The sequence below is a fragment of the Scyliorhinus torazame genome, chromosome 14, assembly GCF_047496885.1.
Source record: "Scyliorhinus torazame isolate Kashiwa2021f chromosome 14, sScyTor2.1, whole genome shotgun sequence".
Classification (NCBI taxonomy): domain Eukaryota; kingdom Metazoa; phylum Chordata; class Chondrichthyes; order Carcharhiniformes; family Scyliorhinidae; genus Scyliorhinus; species Scyliorhinus torazame.
The window spans coordinates 125,262,334-125,282,883 of NC_092720.1; the positions used below are offsets into that span (position 1 = coordinate 125,262,334).

A 20,550-nucleotide genomic window follows, 5' to 3' on the forward strand; every position below is an offset into this window, starting at 1 on the left:
CAGGAACGCCACACAGATAGTGAGAAACCCTTACCCTGCTGAATTAACAGGAACGCCACACAGATAGTGAGAAACCCTTACCCTGCTGAATTAACAGGAACACCACACAGACAGTGAGAAACCCTTATACTGCTGAATTAACAGGAACGCCACACAGACAGTGAGAAACCCTTACCCTGCTGAAATAACAGGAACACCAGAGATAGTGAGAAACCCTTACCCTGCTGAATTAACAGCAACCCACACAGATAGTGAGAAACCCTTACCCTGCTGAATTTACAGGAACGCCACACAGACAGTGAGAAACCCTTACCCTGCTGACATAACAGGAACACCAGAGATAGTGAGAAACCCTTACCCTGCTGAATTAACAGCAACCCACACAGATAGTGAGAAACCCTTACCCTGCTGAATTAACAGGAACGCCACAGATAGTGAGAAACCCTTATCCTGCTGAATTAACAGGAACACCACACAGATAGTGAGAAACCCTTACCCTGCTGAATGAACAGCAACTCACACAGATAGTGAGAAACCCTTACCCTGCTGAAATAACAGGAACGCTACAGAGATAGTGAGAAACCGTTACTCTGCTGAATTAACAGCAACCCACACAGATAGTGAGAAACCCTTACCCTGCTGAATTAACAGGAGCGCCATACAGATAGTGAGAAACCCTTATTCTGCTGAATTAACAGGAACACCACACAGATAGTGAGAAACCCTTACCCTGCTGAATTAACAGCAACCCACACAGATAGTGAGAAACCCTTACCCTGCTGAATTAACAGGAACGCCACACAGACAGTGAGAAACCCTTACCCTGCTGAATTAACAGGAACACCACAGAGATAATGAGAAACACTTGACTTGCTGAATTAACAGCAACCCACACAGATAGTGAGAAACCCTTACCCTGCTGAATTAACAGGTACGCCACACAGATAGTGAGAAACCCTTACCCTGCTGAATTAACAGGAACACCACAGAGATAATGAGAAACCCTTGACCTGCTGAATTAACAGCAACCCACACAGATTGTGAGAAACCCTTACCCTGCTGAATTACCAGGAACGCCACACAGATAGTGAGAAACCCTTACCCTGCTGAATTAACAGGAACACCACACAGATAGTGATAAACCCTTACCCTGTTGAATTAACAGCACCCCACAGAGATAGTGAGAAACCCTTACCCTGCTGAATTAGCAGTAACACCACACAGATAGTGAGAAACCCTTACCCTGCAGAATTAACAGGAACACCACACAGATAGTGAGAAACCCTTACCCTGCTGAATCAACAGCAATCCACAGAGATAGTGAGAAACCCTTACCCTGCTGAATTAACAGGAACACCACAGAGATAGTGAGAAACCCTTACCCTGCCGAATTAACAGGAACACCACACAGATAGTGAGAAACCCTTACCCTGCTGAATTAACAGGAACACCACACAGATAGTGAGAAACCCTTACCCTGCTGAATTAACAGGAACACCGCACAGATAGTGAGAAACCCTTACCCTGCTGAATTAACAGGAACGCCACACAGATAGTGAGAAACCCTTATACTGCTGAATTAACAGGAACGCCACACAGATAGTGAGAAACCCTTACCCTGCTGAATGAACAGGAGCGCCACACAGATAGTGAGAAACCCTTACCCTGCTGAATTAACAGCAACACCACACAGATAGTGAGAAACCCTTATCCTGCTGAATTAACAGGAACGCCACACAGATAGTGAGAAACCCTTACCCTGCTGAATGAACAGGAGCGCCACACAGATAGTGAGAAACCCTTATCCTGCTGAATTAACAGCAACCCACATAGATAGTGAGAAACCCTTACCCTGCTGAATTAACAGGAACGCCACACAGATAGTGAGAAACCCTTACCCTGCTGAATTAACAGGAACGCCACAGAGATAGTGAGAAACCCTTACCCTGCTGAATTAACAGGAACTCCACACAGATAGTGTGAAACCCTTACCCTGCTGAATTAACAGGAGCACCACACAGACAGTGAGAAACCCTTTTCCTGCTGAATTAACAGCAACCCACACAGATAGTGAGACACCCTTACACTGCTGAATTAACAGGAACGCCACAGAGATAGTGAGAAACCCTTACCCTGCTGAATTAACAGGAACGCCACAGAGATAGTGAGAAACCCTTACCCAGCTGAATTAAAAGGAACTCCACACAGATAGTGAGAAACCCTTACCCTGCTGAATTAACAGGAAAGCCACACAGATAGTGATAAACCCTTGCCCTGCTGAATTAACAGCAACCCATACAGATAGTGAGAAACCCTTACCCTGCTGAATGAACAGGAACACCACAGAGATAGTGAGAAACTCTTACCCTGCTGAATTAACAGCAACACCACACAGATAGTGAGAAACCCTTACCCTGCTGAATTAACAGGAACACCACAGAGATAGTGAGAAACCCTTACCCTGCTGAATTAACAGGAACACCACACAGATAGTGAGAAACCCTTACCCTGCTGAATTAGCAGGAACACCACAGAGATAATGAGAAACCCTTACCCTGCTGAATTAACAGGAACACCACGCAGATAGTGAGAAACCCTTACCCTGCTGAATTAACAGGAACGCCACACAGATAGTGAGAAACCCTTACCCTGCTGAATTAACAGGAACACCACACAGATAGTGAGAAACCCTTACCCTGCTGAATTAACAGCAACACCACACAGATAGTGAGAAACCCTTATCCTGCTGAATTAACAGGAACGCCACATAGATAGTGAGAAACCCTTACCCTGCTGAATGAACAGGAGCGCCACAGAGATAGTGAGAAACCCTTATCCTGCTGAATTAACAGCAACCCACACAGATAGTGAGAAACCCTTACCCTGCTGAATTAACAGGAACGCCACACAGATAGTGAGAAACCCTTACGCTGCTGAATTAACAGGAACGCCACAGAGATAGTGAGAAACCCTTACCCTGCTGAATTAACAGGAACTCCACACAGATAGTGTGAAACCCTTACCCTGCTGAATTAACAGGAGCACCACACAGATAGTGAGAAACCCTTATCCTGCTGAATTAACAGCAACCCACACAGATAGTGAGACACCCTTACACTGCTGAATTAACAGGAACGCCACAGAGATAGTGAGAAACCCTTACCCTGCTGAATTAACAGGAACGCCACAGAGATAGTGAGAAACCCTTACCCAGCTGAATTAAAAGGAACTCCACACAGATAGTTAGAAACCCTTACCCTGCTGAATGAACAGGAGCGCCACACAGATAGTGAGAAACCCTTACCCTGCTGAATTAACAGCAACACCACACAGATAGTGAGAAACCCTTATCCTGCTGAATTAACAGGAACGCCACACAGATAGTGAGAAACCCTTACCCTGCTGAATGAACAGAAGCGCCACACAGATAGTGAGAAACCCTTATCCTGCTGAATTAACAGCAACCCACATAGATAGTGAGAAACCCTTACCCTGCTGAATTAACAGGAACGCCACACAGATAGTGAGAAACCCTTACCCTGCTGAATTAACAGGAACGCCACAGAGATAGTGAGAAACCCTTACCCTGCTGAATTAACAGGAACTCCACACAGATAGTGTGAAACCCTTACCCTGCTGAATTAACAGGAGCACCACACAGATAGTGAGAAACCCTTTTCCTGCTGAATTAACAGCAACCCACACAGATAGTGAGACACCCTTACACTGCTGAATTAACAGGAACGCCACAGAGATAGTGAGAAACCCTTACCCTGCTGAATTAACAGGAACGCCACAGAGATAGTGAGAAACCCTTACCCAGCTGAATTAAAAGGAACTCCACACAGATAGTGAGAAACCCTTACCCAGCTGAATTAAAAGGAACTCCACACAGATAGTGAGAAACCCTTACCCTGCTGAATTAACAGGAACGCCACACAGATAGTGAGAAACCCTTACCCTGCTGAATTAACAGGAACACCACAGAGATAGTGAGAAACCCTTACCCAGCTGAATTAACAGGAACGCCACACAGATAGTGAGAAACCCTTACCCTGCTGAATTAACAGGAACACCACAGAGATAGTGAGAAACCCTTACCCTGCTGAATGAACAGGAACACCACAGAGATAGTGAGAAACTCTTACCCTGCTGAATTAACAGCAACACCACACAGATAGTGAGAAACCCTTACCCTGCTGAATTAACAGGAACACCACAGAGATAGTGAGAAACCCTTACCCAGCTGAATTAACAGGAACGCCACACAGATAGTGAGAAACCCTTACCCTGCTGAATTAACAGGAAAGCCACACAGATAGTGATAAACCCTTACCCTGCTGAATTAACAGCAACCCATACAGATAGTGAGAAACCCTTACCCTGCTGAATGAACAGGAACACCACAGAGATAGTGAGAAACCCTTACCCTGCTGAATTAACAGCAACCCACACAGATAGTGAGAAACCCTTACCCTGCTGAATTAACAGGAACGCCACACAGATAGTGAGAAACCCTTATACTGCTGAATTAACAGGAACACCACAGAGATAGTGAGAAACTCTTACCCTGCTGAATTAACAGGAACGCCACACAGATAGTGAGAAACCCTTACCCTGCTGAATTAACAGGAACACCACACAGATAGTGAGAAACCCTTACCCTGCTGAATTAACAGGAACACCACACAGATAGTGAGAAACCCTTACCCAGCTGAATTAAAAGGAACTCCACACAGATAGTGAGAAACCCTTACCCTGCTGAATTAACAGGAAAGCCACACAGATAGTGATAAACCCTTGCCCTGCTGAATTAACAGCAACACCACACAGATAGTGAGAAACCCTTACCCTGCTGAATTAACAGGAACACCACACAGATAGTGAGAAACCCTTACCCTGCTGAATTAACAGGAACACCACAGAGATAGTGAGAAACCCTTACCCTGCTGAATTAGCAGGAACACCACAGAGATAGTGAGAAACCCTTACCCTGCTGAATTAACAGGAACACCACACAGATAGTGAGAAACCCTTACCCTGCTGAATTAACAGGAACGCCACACAGATAGTGAGAAACCCTTACCCTGCTGAATTAACAGGAACACCACACAGATAGTGAGAAACCCTTACCCTGCTGAATTAACAGGAACGCCACACAGATAGTGAGAAACCCTTACCCTGCTGAATTAACAGGAACGCCACACAGATAGTGAGAAACCCTTACCATGCTGAATTAACAGCAACACCACACAGATAGTGAGAAACCCTTATCCTGCTGAATTAACAGGAACGCCACACAGATAGTGAGAAACCCTTACCCTGCTGAATGAACAGGAGCGCCACAGAGATAGTGAGAAACCCTTATCCTGCTGAATTAACAGCAACCCACACAGATAGTGAGAAACCCTTACCCTGCTGAATTAACAGGAACGCCACACAGATAGTGAGAAACCCTTACGCTGCTGAATTAACAGGAACGCCACAGAGATAGTGAGAAACCCTTACCCTGCTGAATTAACAGGAACTCCACACAGATAGTGTGAAACCCTTACCCTGCTGAATTAACAGGAGCACCACACAGATAGTGAGAAACCCTTATCCTGCTGAATTAACAGCAACCCACACAGATAGTGAGACACCCTTACACTGCTGAATTAACAGGAACGCCACAGAGATAGTGAGAAACCCTTACCCTGCTGAATTAACAGGAACGCCACAGAGATAGTGAGAAACCCTTACCCAGCTGAATTAAAAGGAACTCCACACAGATAGTGAGAAACCCTTACCCTGCTGAATTAACAGGAACGCCACAGAGATAGTGAGAAACCCTTACCCTGCTGAATTAACAGGAACACCACACAGATAGTGAGAAACCCTTACCCAGCTGAATTAAAAGGAACTCCACACAGATAGTGAGAAACCCTTACCCTGCTGAATTAACAGGAAAGCCACACAGATAGTGATAAACCCTTACCCTGCTGAATTAACAGCAACCCACACAGATAGTGAGAAACCCTTACCCTGCTGAATTAACAGGAACACCACAGAGATAGTGAGAAACCCTTACCCTGCTGAATTAACAGGAACGCCACACAGATAGTGATAAAGCCTTACCCTGCTGAATTAACAGCAACCCACACAGATAGTGAGAAACCCTTACCCTGCTGAATTAACAGGAACGCCACACAGATAATGAGAAACCCTTACCATGCTGAATTAACAGGAACACCACACAGATAGTGAGAAACCCTTACCCTGCTGAATTAACAGCAACCCACACAGATAGTGAGAAACCCTTACCCTGCTGAATTAACAGGAACGCCACACAGATAGTGAGAAACCCTTATACTGCTGAATTAACAGGAACACCACAGAGATAGTGAGAAACCCTTACCCTGCTGAATTAACAGGAACACCACACAGATAGTGAGAAACCCTTACCCAGCTGAATTAAAAGGAACTCCACACAGATAGTGAGAAACCCTTACCCTGCTGAATTAACAGGAAAGCCACACAGATAGTGATAAACCCTTGCCCTGCTGAATTAACAGCAACCCATACAGATAGTGAGAAACCCTTACCCTGCTGAATGAACAGGAACACCACAGAGATAGTGAGAAACTCTTACCCTGCTGAATTAACAGCAACACCACACAGATAGTGAGAAACCCTTACCCTGCTGAATTAACAGGAACACCACAGAGATAGTGAGAAACCCTTACCCTGCTGAATTAACAGGAACGCCACACAGATAGTGATAAACCCTTACCCTGCTGAATTGACAGCAACCCACACAGATAGTGAGAAACCCTTACCCTGCTGAATTAACAGGAACTCCTTCCAGATAGTGATAAACCCTTATCCTGCTGAATTAACAGGAACGCCACACAGATAGTGAGAAACCCTTACCCTGCAGAATTAACAGGAACACCACACAGATAGTGATAAACCCTTACCCCGCTGAATTAACAGGAACTCCTTCCAGATAGTGATAAACCCTTATCCTGCTGAATTAACAGGAACACCACACAGATAGTGAGAAACCCTTACCCTGCTGAATTAACAGCAACCCACACAGATAGTGAGAAACCCTTACCCTGCTGAATTAACAGGAACACCACACAGATAGTGATAAACCCTTACCCCGCTGAATTAACAGGAACTCCTTCAAGATAGTGATAAACCCTTATCCTGCTGAATTAACAGGAACACCACACAGATAGTGAGAACCCTTACCCTGCTGAATTAACAGCAACCCACACAGATATTGAGAAACCCTTGCCCTGCTGAATTAACAGCAACCCACACAGATAGTGAGAAACCCTTACCCTGCTGAATTAACAGCAACCCACACAGATAGTGATAAACCCTTACCCTGCTGAATTAACAGGTACGCCACACAGATAGTGAGAAACCCTTACCCTGCTGAATTAACAGGAACGCCACACAGATAGTGAGAAACCCTTACCCTGCAGAATTAACAGGAACACCACACAGATAGTGAGAAACCCTTACCCTGCTGAATTAACAGCAACCCACAGAGATAGTGAGAAACCCTTACCCTGCTGAATTAACAGCAACACCACACAGATAGTGAGAAACTCTTACCCTGCTGAATTAACAGGAACACCACAGAAATAGTGAGAAGCCCTTACCCTGCTGAATTAACAGGAACACCGCACAGATCGTGAGAAACCCTTACCCTGCTGAATTAACAGGAACACCACAGAGATAGTGAGAAACCCTGACCCTGCTGAATTAACAGGAACACCACACAGATAGTGAGAAACCCTTACCCTGCTGAATTAACAGGAACGCCACACAGATAGCGAGAAACCCTTACCCTGCTGAATTAACAGGAACACCACACAGATAGTGAGAAACCCTTACCCTGCTGAATTGACAGCAACACCACACAGATAGTGAGAAACACTTATCCTGCTGAATTAACAGGAACGCCACACAGATAGTGAGAAACCCTTACCCTGCTGAATGAACAGGAGCGCCACACAGATAGTGAGAAACCCTTATCCTGCTGAATTAACAGGAACGCCACACAGATAGTGATAAACCCTTACCCTGCTGAATTAACAGCAACCCACACAGATAGTGAGAAATCCTTATCCTGCTGAATTAACAGGAACGACACACAGATAGTGAGAAACCCTGACCCTGCTGAATTAACAGGAACTCCACACAGATAATGAGAACCCCTTACGCTGCTGAATTAACAGGAACTCCACACAGATAATGAGAAACCCTTACGCTGCTGAATTAACAGGAACCCCACACAGACAGTGAGAAACCCTTACCCTGCTGAATTAACAGGAACGCCACACAGATAGTGAGAAACCCTTACTCTGCTGAATTAACAGGAACTCCACACAGATAATGAGAAACCCTTACCCTGCTGAATTAACAGGAACACCACAGAGATAGTGAGAAACCCTTACCCTGCTGAATTAACAGGAACGCCACACAGATAGTGAGAAACCCTTACCCTGCTGAATTAACAGGAACACCACAGAGATAATGAGAAACCCTTGCCCTGCTGAATTAACAGCAACCCACACAGATAGTGAGAAACCCTTACCCTGCTGAATTAACAGCAACCCACACAGATAGGAGAAACCCTTACCCTGCTGAATTAACAGCAACCCACACAGACAGTGAGAAACCCCTACCCTGCTGAATTAACAGGAACGCCACAGAGATAGTGAGAAACCCTTACCCTGCTGAATTAACAGCAACCCAGACAGACAGTGAGAAACCCTTACCCTGCTGAATTAACAGGTACACCACACAGATAGTGAGAAACCCTTACCCTGCTGAATTAACAGGAACGCAACACAGATAGTGAGAAACCCTTACCCTGCTGAATTAACAGGAACACCACACAGATAGTGATAAACCCTTACCCTGTTGAATTAACAGCAACCCACAGAGATAGTGAGAAACCCTTACCCTGCTGAATTAACAGGAAGGCCACACAGATAGTGAGAAACCCTTACCCTGCCAAATTAACAGGAACACCACACAGATAGTGAGAAACCCTTACCCTGCTGAATTAACAGCAACCCACACAGATAGTGAGAAACCCTTACCCTGCTGAATTAACAGGAACGCCACACAGATAGTGAGAAACCCTCACCCTGCTGAATTAACAGGAACTCCTTCCAGGTAGTGAGAAACCCTTACCCTGCTGAATTAACAGGAACACCACACAGATAGTGATAAACCGTAACCCCGCTGAATTAACAGGAACTCCTTCCAGATAGTGATAAACCCTTATCCTGCTGAATTAACAGGAACACCACACAGATAGTGAGAAACCCTTACCCTGCTGAATTAACAGCAACCCACACAGATAGTGAGAAACCCTTACCCTGCTGAATTAACAGGAACACCACACAGATAGTGAGAAACCCTTACCCTGCTGAATTACCAGCAACCCACACAGATAGTGAGAAACCCTTACCCTGCTGAATTAACAGGAACACCACACAGATAGTGATAAACCCTTACCCCGCTGAATTAACAGGAACTCCTTCCAGATAGTGATAAACCCTTATCCTGCTGAATTAACAGGAACACCACACAGATAGTGAGAAACCCTTACCCTGCTGAATTAACAGCAACCCACACAGATAGTGAGAAACCCTTACCCTGCTGAATTAACAGCAACCCACAGAGATAGTGAGAAACCCTTACCCTGCTGAATTAACAGGAACACCACAGAAATAGTGAGAAACCCTTACCCTGCTGAATTAACAGGAACACCACACAGATCGTGAGAAACCCTTACCCTGCTGAATTAACAGGAACACCACAGAGATAGTGAGAAACCCTTACCCTGCTGAATTAACAGGAACACCACACAGATAGTGAGAAACCCTTACCCTGCTGAATTAACAGGAACGCCACACAGATAGTGAGAAACCCTTACTCTGCTGAATTAACAGCAACCCACACAGATAGTGAGAAACCCTTACCCTGCTGAATTAACAGCAACCCACACAGATAGTGAGAAACCCTTACCCTGCTGAATTAACAGCAACCCACACAGATAGTGAGAAATCCTTATCCTGCTGAATTAACAGGAACGACACACAGATAGTGAGAATCCCTTACCCTGCTGAATTAACAGGAACTCCACACAGATAATGAGAAACCCTTACGCTGCTGAATTAACAGGAACTCCACACAGATAATGAGAAACCCTTACGCTGCTGAATTAACAGGAACCCCACACAGACAGTGAGAAACCCTTACCCTGCTGAATTAACAGGAACGCCACACAGATAGTGAGAAACCCTTACCCTGCTGAATTAACAGGAACTCCACACAGATAATGAGAAACCCTTACCCTGCTGAATTAACAGGAACACCACAGAGATAGTGAGAAACCCTTACCCTGCTGAATTAACTGGAACGCCACACAGATAGTGAGAAACCCTTACCCTGCTGAATTAACAGGAACACCACAGAGACAATGAGAAACCCTTGCCCTGCTGAATTAACAGCAACCCACACAGATAGTGAGAAACCCTTACCCTGCTGAATTAACAGGAACGCCACACAGATAGTGAGAAACCCTTACCCTGCCGAATTAACAGCAACCCACACAGATAGGAGAAACCCTTACCCTGCTGAATTAACAGCAACCCACACAGACAGTGAGAAACCCCTACCCTGCTGAATTAACAGGAACGCCACAGAGATAGTGAGAAACCCTTACCCTGCTGAATTAACAGCAACCCTGACAGACAGTGAGAAACCCCTACCCTGCTGAACTAACAGGAACGCAACACAGATAGTGAGAAACCCTTACCCTGCTGAATTAACAGGAACACCACACAGATAGTGATAAACCCTTACCCTGTTGAATTAACAGCAACCCACAGAGATAGTGAGAAACCCTTACCCTGCTGAATTAACAGGAAGGCCACACAGATAGTGAGAAACCCTTACCCTGCCGAATTAACAGGAACACCACACAGATAGTGAGAAACCCTTACCCTGCTGAATTAACAGCAACCCACACAGATAGTGAGAAACCCTTACCCTGCTGAATTAACAGGAACGCCACACAGATAGTGAGAAACCCTTACCCTGCTGAATTAACAGGAACACCACACAGATATTGAGAAACCCTTACCCTGCTGAATTAACAGGAACGCCACACAGATAGTGAGAAACCCTTACCCTGCTGAATTAACAGGAACACCACAGAGATAGAGAGAAACCCTTACCCTGCTGAATTAACAGGAACACCACACAGATAGTGAGAAACCCTTACCCTGCTGAATTAACAGGAACTCCACACAGACAGTGAGAAACCCTTACCATGCTGAATTAACAGGAACACCACACAGATAGTGAGAAACCCTTACCCTGCTGAATTAACAGGAACACCACACAGATAGTGAGAAACCCTTACCCTGCTGAATTAACAGGAACGCCACACAGATAGTGAGAAACCCTTACCCTGCTGAATTAACAGCAACACCACACAGATAGTGAGAAACACTTATCCTGCTGAATTAACAGGAACGCCACACAGATAGTGAGAAACCCTTACCCTGCTGAATTAACAGGAGCGCCACACAGATAGTGAGAAACCCTTACCCTGCTGAATTAACAGGAACTCCACACAGATAGTGAGAAACCCTTACCCTGCTGAATTAACAGGAACGCCACACAGATAGTGAGAAACCCTTACCCTGCTGAATTAACAGGAACACCACACAGATAGTGAGAAACCCTTACCCTGCTGAATTAACAGCAACACCACACAGATAGTGAGAAACACTTATCCTGCTGAATTAACAGGAACGCCACACAGATAGTGAGAAACCCTTACCCTGCTGAATTAACAGCAACCCACACAGATAGTGAGAAACCCTTACCCTGCTGAATTAACAGGAACGCCACACAGATAGTGAGAAACCCTTACCCTGCTGAATTAACAGCAACACCACACAGATAGTGAGAAACACTTATCCTGCTGAATTAACAGGAACGCCACACAGATAGTGAGAAACCCTTACCCTGCTGAATTAACAGGAGCGCCACACAGATAGTGAGAAACCCTTACCCTGCTGAATTAACAGGAACTCCACACAGATAGTGAGAAACCCTTACCCTGCTGAATTAACAGGAACGCCACAGAGATAGTGAGAAACCCTTACACTGCTGAATTAACAGCAACCCACACAGATAGTGAGAAACCCTTACCCTACAGAATTAACAGCAACCCACACAGATAGTGAGAAACCCTTACCCTACAGAATTAACAGGAACGCCACACAGATAGTGAGAAACCCTTACCCTGCTGAATTAACAGGAACTCCACACAGATAATGAGAAACCCTTACACTGCTGAATTAACAGGAACTCCACACAGACAGTGAGAAACCCTTACCCTGCTGAATTAACAGGAACTCCACACAGATAATGAGAAACCCTTACCCTGCTGAATTAACAGGAACTCCACACAGACAGTGAAACCCTTACCCTGCTGAATTAACAGGAACACCACACAGATAGTGAGAAACCCTTACCCTGCTGAATTAACAGGAACTCCACAGATAATGAGAAACCCTTACCCTGCTGAATTAACAGGAACGCCACACAGATAGTGATAAACCCTTACCCTGCTGAATTAACAGCAACCCACACAGATAGTGAGAAACCCTCACCCTGCTGAATTAACAGGAACTCCTTCCAGGTAGTGAGAAACCCTTACCCTGCTGAATTAACAGGAACACCACACAGATAGTGATAAACCGTATCCCCGCTGAATTAACAGGAACTCCTTCCAGATAGTGATAATCCCTTATCCTGCTGAATTAACAGGAACACCACACAGATAGTGAGAAACCCTTACCCTGCTGAATTAACAGCAACCCACACAGATAGTGAGAAACCCTTACCCTGCTGAATTAACAGGAACACCACACAGATAGTGAGAAACCCTTACCCTGCTGAATTACCAGCAACCCACACAGATAGTGAGAAACCCTTACCCTGCTGAATTAACAGGAACACCACACAGATAGTGATAAACCCTTACCCCGCTGAATTAACAGGAACTCCTTCCAGATAGTGATAAACCCTTATCCTGCTGAATTAACAGGAACACCACACAGATAGTGAGAAACCCTTACCCTGCTGAATTAACAGCAACCCACACAGATAGTGAGAAACCCTTACCCTGCTGAATTAACAGGAACTCCTTCCAGATAGTGATAAACCCTTACCCTGCTGAATTAACAGCAACCCACACAGATAGTGAGAAACCCTTACCCTGCTGAATTAACAGGAACACCACACAGATAGTGAGAAACCCTTACCCTGCTGAATTAACAGCAACCGACACAGTTAGTGAGAAACCCTTACCCTGCTGAATTAACAGGAACGCCACACAGATAGTGAGAAACCCTTACCCTGCTGAATTAACAGGAACGCCACACAGATAGTGAGAAACCTTTACCCTGCTGAATTAACAGGAACACCACAGAGATAGTGAGAAACCCTTACCCTGCTGAATTAACAGGAACACCACACAGATAGTGATAAACCCTTACCCTGCTGAATTAACAGGAACTCCTTCCAGATAGTGATAATCCCTTATCCTGCTGAATTAACAGGAACACCACACAGATAGTGAGAAACCCTTACCCTGCTGAATTAACAGCAACCCACACAGATAGTGAGAAACCCTTACCCTGCTGAAGTAACAGGAACGCCACACAGATTGTGTGAAACCCTTACCCTGCTGAATTAACAGGAACACCACACAGATCGTGAGAAACACTTACCCTGCTGAATTAACAGCAACTCCATACAGATAGTGAGAAACCCTTACGCTGCTGAATTAACAGGAACTCCATATAGATACAATGAGAAACACTTACCCTGCACAGTTTCGGCAAGAAGCCCTTACCCACATTAATGGGACCTATGCAGATATAGTGGGGCACCCTAACCCTGCTGAATAAATGGCAATTTCATAAAGTTATGCAACAAATAAGTCTTACCCTGCTGAATTAGAGTCATCTCCATACAGTTACACAAATTAATAACTTCACCCTGTTTAATAATCAAGAACCCCATAGTTAGCAGCGAATAAACCATACTCTTCTTTTAAAAAAAATAAATTTAGAGTACCCAATTTATTTTTTCCTGTTAAAGGGCAATTTAGTGTAGCCAATCATAGATTATCATAGAATTTACAGTGCAGACGGAGGCCATTCGGCCCATCGAATCTGCACCGGCTCTTGGAAAGAGCACCCTACCCAAGGTCAACACCTCCGCCCTATCCCCATAACCCAGTAACCCCACCCAACACTAAGGCCAATTTTGGACACTAAGGGCAATTTATCATGGCCAATCCACCTAACCTGCACATCTTTGGACTGTGGGAGGAAACCGGAGCACCCGGAGGAAACCCACGCACACACGGGGAGGATGTGCATACTCCGCACAGACAGTGACCCAAGCCGGAATCGAACCTAGGACCCTGGAGCTGTGAAGCAATTGTGCTAGCCACAATGCTACCGTGCTGCCCAAATCCACCTACTCTGCACATCTTTGGGTTGTGGAGGCGAAACCCACGCAAACACGGGGAGAATGTGCAAACTCCACACGGACAGTGACCCAGAACCGGGATCGAACCTAGGACCTCGGCGCCTTGAGGCTGCAGGGCTAACCCACTGCGCCACCGTGCTGCCCAACCATACTCTTCTTAATAATCTGTGACAAAGCAAATACCCTTACACTGGTGAATAAACAAGAACTCCGACAATTACGTAAAGGGGAAAGGTTTGCTTTGTTTAGATCCCACATGCAAATTAATTAGATAGTGTTGGGGCTGTCATAGTCAACAAATGACCAAACACAGCTTAGAGTCTATCCATTATTTGTGGCCGCTAAGTGGTTAATATAGGCTTTCCACTGAACAACTAGCTGATAGGCAAGGCAACCATGATTGTTGAAGTCATGCATTATTTCTGTTTAGATCTCCACTGCCCCAAATGCATTGCTGACTAAGGGTCTTTGAATGGCGCACAATCAGTTGTAATGATACTTCACAGCTCAAGGTAGTCCATTTTATAGGCACATCAAACACCTTGCAGTGGCATAAGGCCTTCAGTACAACACGACAGATTCCAGGTTTTCACCCCATTGGCAGAGTGAAGTGTACTGCAATAGAAAGGATAGACAGTGCAACATTTTACACACACGCACTGATCTCCCACACCCTCCTGCCCAAAAAAAGCTTTACAAAATGAAGTAGCAGCGGAAAAGCTTCCCCGGACCCCTCCACCCACCCCACCCCTGTCCAAGTCCTTAGCGACATGTCAGCCCATTTATCACAGCCAACGCAGCGCAACATGCAGCCTTTGGCTTCCTCAGAAATAATGGAATCGGGTTTCAAACCAAATTGGGCTGGCAATGTCTGGCAGGTCTTTGCAGAATGTGGTGGAAAGAGCAAAAGTGAAAGGAAACAAACAATCCAAATAAATGAAGGTTAAGAAAAGCAAAGGTTTCGATGGGATTTCGATGCCTGAAAACTGTTGAGAAATAAATGTTTTAAGGATTTGAAACAAAAAAATACCTAGGCATATCCGAATCAAGAAATTGCCTGCAAAAACACAAAAACAATACCTTGTTAGTAGACTCAATAAAGTATCGAAGGTGATGGTAACATCATAATGCAAAGCACAGAGGCTTTGCGCTTCAGCAGACCCTGAGCACAATGACTCAGCAAAGCTATGTTCTACGAGATAGAAGGTCACTAATATTCAATAGGCAGCTTCGTGTGAGACCATCTTACATAACAATTAAAGTGCCTTGTCTTTTTTTGAAGCAATATTTTTGATGTTCTGACAAATTGCGAATACATGGTAAATGATTCGGAATGGGTCGGTGAAGCCTAAATGCTAGGCCGCATTGTGCCTTTTTCTCCAGCACTCAAGCAGATCTTAGCCTCAATCACAGAATCTGGCAGCTGATGACAAAATCTATATTTATGGTGAAGTTAGATCAGAGCTGGAGCATGGGAGCGGGATTGAAAAGTTTAGACATGCACAACAATGAGTTAACCATTTTCTCCATCCTAGTGGGAGATGGCTGATAAAGATTAAGGACTGATTTCTGCTCTCCATGAGACACAGAAGTAATGGGCTTCTAATAATCGGATTTATGGTCCATATTATTGTGCTTTATAGAAACCCGGATACATGACTCAAAAGCTGCTACGCAGTGGGAAAACAACTGTCGTGCCTGACCAATCACAGCTAAAGTTCTGTTTAGCTTTGGCAGCCATTTCCTGGGTACATTATTGCCTAACTCTGCCTGGTATTTGCTTAACACTGCCAGCCAGCAGTATGCTCAGAAATGGGCAAAGTTGTCTGCTTGTTAACTCCCACTGGGCAGAATATTTTCTCAAGCATCCATTCTGCTGGAGGTCTACACGGTCGATTTATTTACGGATGCTTCAGTCATTTTGAGGCATTTAGTGACCTTCTATGTCTGCAGCAAGAATAAAGTCCATAGTTTGCATGTAACAGGGATGAAGCAGGAGGTGATTTTGACCATTCGGCTTTTTATTGCACTAGCAGCAGCTAATACTAGAAAAACAATCAATGCCGCATGCACACATTCTCACAAGTTACGCACACAATCTCATGTTCATACGCATGTGCTCTCTTAAACACATTCATGTTCAAGAACGGTCGGGGCCAAATCTTCCAACGAGTGGCAGTCACTGTCGGACTGCCACCTCGCTCCTATTTTCATACCTTGCACTGGAGCTCCATATTTCTCGCCTGGCCTTCCGAACCGGGCCTCTTCAGAAATTCGGAGCCTACCTGCACTGGGAGCCCTTCCTCATAATGCAGGATTATTGGGGAAAGCCAAATCACAGCCTTTTCCACTAGACAAGCTGTCATATTCCGGTAAATTTAAATGTCCCAGAGCCACTTTGAGATGCTATGAAAAGAAGGTACTGGATTACAGGTAGAGTGGAGGTGTGGTGGTAGAGTGGCAGGTACGTCGGTGAGTGGGGGTGGCAAGTAAGTGAGCAAAGCGGTAGAGTGGTAGGTACATAGGCGAGGGGATAGGGTAGCAGGTCGGTGAGGGGGTAGGGTGGCAGCTAAATGGGTGAGGGGGTTAGGTGGGTTGGGATAGTCAGGTGATCGGAGGTTAGTCGACTGGTTGGTAAGGTGTTCGGGTAGTGAAGTGGGCTAGTCAAGGGTGGGGTGGGGTTATAGTCAGAGGTTGGGGTGTTGTCGAGGATTCCAGTAGGGACCTGTTGGGTGACTGAGGGTTGTTGAGGGGGATGTCAGAAGCATTGTTGCACACGGGTTAGATCTAGATTTAATCCTTCTAACTTGTCTTCTGGTAAGTGACCCATTCGAAGTCTAGACTCTAATTCAGAGTTTCGGAGGGGAATTGTCCACTGAATTTTTAGCGAGAGATTATAGCCTGGGGAAATTGTGGTTGGATGGAAGAGTGTAGAGATGGGGGTTCGTGGACATTTAGTGCATTGAGACTTCTGAGGGATCCCCAGTACATCTTCGAGGGTTTCTCCAGGATATGAACATGCGGAAATTGGAAAGTCTGGCCCTTTTTCTTACCTACAGAGAGTCACCCATATTTGTGCACACTTATACACAGGCTCATTCATCTTCACACACACACACACACACACACACACACACACATGCATGCTCCATCACACATAAACATGCATTCTTTCATATTCATTCAAAAACACTCAACTCACATCCATACTTTCTCTCACACAAACCAAACCAATCAACTTTATTGTTATGTATGGTTATCCTTTGTTACAAGCCAAATTCTTATATGTACCAGAATGGGTTACAAGAACAGATAATTCAATTGCCTCCAGAAAGACCTTGGCCGATTAAATAAACCATTCAACAGTTAATGCATCACACTTCTTCTCCAATTTAATTCTCCCCATTTCTCTAGTCTTACAGTTACTTTGAGATCTATTTCAGCTGTGTTACCTGGATCTCAGACAAGAAGTGATCCAGAAATGCCTTTACAGCACTGCTTGTGGGCTAAGACTAGCAGCAGTGTTTTCCCATCACTGACCAACGGGCAAATTGCTCTTATCAATACCATCAGCAATCCATCAACATCCACCAACCCCCATCTCCACATTCTTCCATCCAACCACAATTCCCCCAAGCCCAAATCTCTCGCTAAAAATGACCTCTCCACCCTCTCAACCCAAACATAGTCTCTCTCCCACAAATCTAGACACAATCTCTCCCTCTGAACATGATCCTTCCCACTTGAGCACTCTCCTACCCTCCACCATACCTTTTTCACTAAGTAATATCTATGCTCTCACTGACCATGTTGTACACCCAGACCAAAGGCTCCACCACTTTGTGATCACTCAACCCATTCGCTTTCTCATCTCTGGTCCCCAGCTGCAACCTTGTAGAAGTGTTTCTGCCCAGCAGACAAGCAGACAAGCCGGACAGTCAGGCTTGTGTTGAGCGGGAAACCTTGTGAAAACTTTGAAAAGGGATCCTGCAGTTAATGTCAGCAAGTCATCCAGGGAGCCCGTTCTCCCCCCACAACCCATTCTGCCCTGTCCTTCAGCATCACCATCAGTAACAGAACCGAGGTATCTACAGCAGGTTTAAGAAACTGCCCTACCCAGTCCCAGACTGTGAAAGGACAGTGTCTGACCCACTGTCCCACCCAGTCCCAGAGTGTGAAAGGACAGTGTCTGACCCACTGTCCCACCCAGTCCCAGAGTGTGAAAGCACAGTGTCTAACCCACTGTCCCACCCAGTCCCAGAGGGTGAAAGGACAGTGTCTCACCCACTGTCCCACCCAGTCCCAGAGTGTGAAAGGACAGTGTCTCACCCACTGTCCCACCCAGTCCCGGAGTGTGAAAGGACAGTGTCTCACCCACTGTCCCACCCAGTCCCAGAGTGTGAAAGGACAGTGTGTGACCCACTGTCCCACCCAGACCCAGAGTGTAAAAGGACAGTGTGTGACCCACTGTCCCACCCAGTCCCACTGTGTGAAAGGACAGTGTCTGACCCACTGTCCCACCCAGTCCCAGAGTGTGAAAGGACAGTGTCTGACCCACTGTCCCACCCAGTCCCAGAGTGTGAAAGGACAGTGTCTGACCCACTGTCCCACCCAGTCCCAGAGTGTGAAAGGACAGTGTCTGACCCACTGTCCCACCCAGTCCCAGAGTGTGAAAGGACAGTGTCTGACCCACTGTCCCACCCAGTCCCAGAGTGTGAAAGGACAGTGTCTGACCCACTGTCCCACCCAGTCCCAGAGTGTGAAAGGACGGTGTCTGTCCCACTGTCCCACCCAGTCCCAGAGTGTGAAAGGACAGTGTCGGACCCACTGTCCCACCCAGTCCCAGAGTGTGAAAGGACAGTGTCTGACCCACTGTCCCACCCAGTCCCAGAGTGTGAAAGGACAGTGTCTGACCCACTGTCCCACCCAGTCCCAGAGTGTGAAAGGACAGTGTCTGACCCACTGTCCCACCCAGTCCCAGAGTGAGAAAGGACAGTTTCTGACCCACTGTCCCACCCAGTCCCAGAGTGTGAAAGGACAGTGTCTGACCCACTGTCCCACCCAGTCCCAGAGTGTGAAAGGACAGTGTCTGACCCACTGTCCCACCCAGTCCCAGAGTGTGAAAGGACAGTGTCCGACCCACTGTCCCACCCAGACCCAGAGTGTGAAAGGACAGTGTCTGACCCACTGTCCCACCCAGTCCCAGAGTGTGAAAGGACAGTGTCTGACCCACTGTCCCACCCAGTCCCAGAGTGAGAAAGGACTGTGTGTGACCCACTGTCCCACCCAGTCCCAGAGTGTGAAAGGACAGTGTCCGACCCACTGTCCCACCCAGACCCAGAGTGTGAAAGGACAGTGTCTGACCCACTGTCCCACCCAGTCCCAGAGTGAGAAAGGACAGTGTGTGACCCACTGTCCCACCCAGTCCCAGAGTGTGAAAGGACAGTGTCCGACCCACTGTCCCACCCAGACCCAGAGTGTGAAAGGACAGTGTCTGACCCACTGTCCCACCCAGTCCCAGAGTGTGAAAGGACAGTGTCTGACCCACTGTCCCACCCAGTCCCAGAGTGTGAAAGGACAGTGTCTGACCCACTGTCCCACCCAGTCCCAGAGTGAGAAAGGACAGTGTGTGACCCACTGTCCCACCCAGTCCCAGAGTGTGAAAGGACAGTGTCCGACCCACTGTCCCACCCAGACCCAGAGTGTGAAAGGACAGTGTCTGACCCACTGTCCCACCCAGTCCCAGAGTGTGAGAGGACAGTGTCTGACCCACTGTCCCACCCAGTCCCAGAGTGAGAAAGGACAGTGTGTGACCCACTGTCCCACCCAGTCCCAGAGTGTGAAAGGACAGTGTCCGACCCACTGTCCCACCCAGACCCAGAGTGTGAAAGGACAGTGTCTGACCCACTGTCCCACCCAGTCCCAGAGTGTGAAAGGACAGTGTCTGACCCACTG

At 46.3% G+C, this 20,550-nt stretch overlaps 1 protein-coding gene across 32 annotated transcripts in view; it reads right to left on the bottom strand.

Moving 5' to 3' along the window:
- kif1aa (kinesin family member 1Aa) overlaps positions 1 to 20,550 on the bottom strand; it is a 511,250-nt gene that overhangs the window by 121,300 nt on the left and 369,400 nt on the right. For 19 of the 32 annotated variants that reach the window (XM_072474807.1, XM_072474796.1, XM_072474800.1 and 16 more), the window contains one exon: positions 15,626 to 15,652. The exons of the other annotated variants lie outside the window; for them this stretch is intronic. In XM_072474807.1, coding sequence (XP_072330908.1) covers positions 15,626 to 15,652 — 27 coding nt within the window. The remainder of the gene's footprint in view (positions 1 to 15,625; positions 15,653 to 20,550) is intronic. 32 annotated transcript variants of the gene reach the window in all.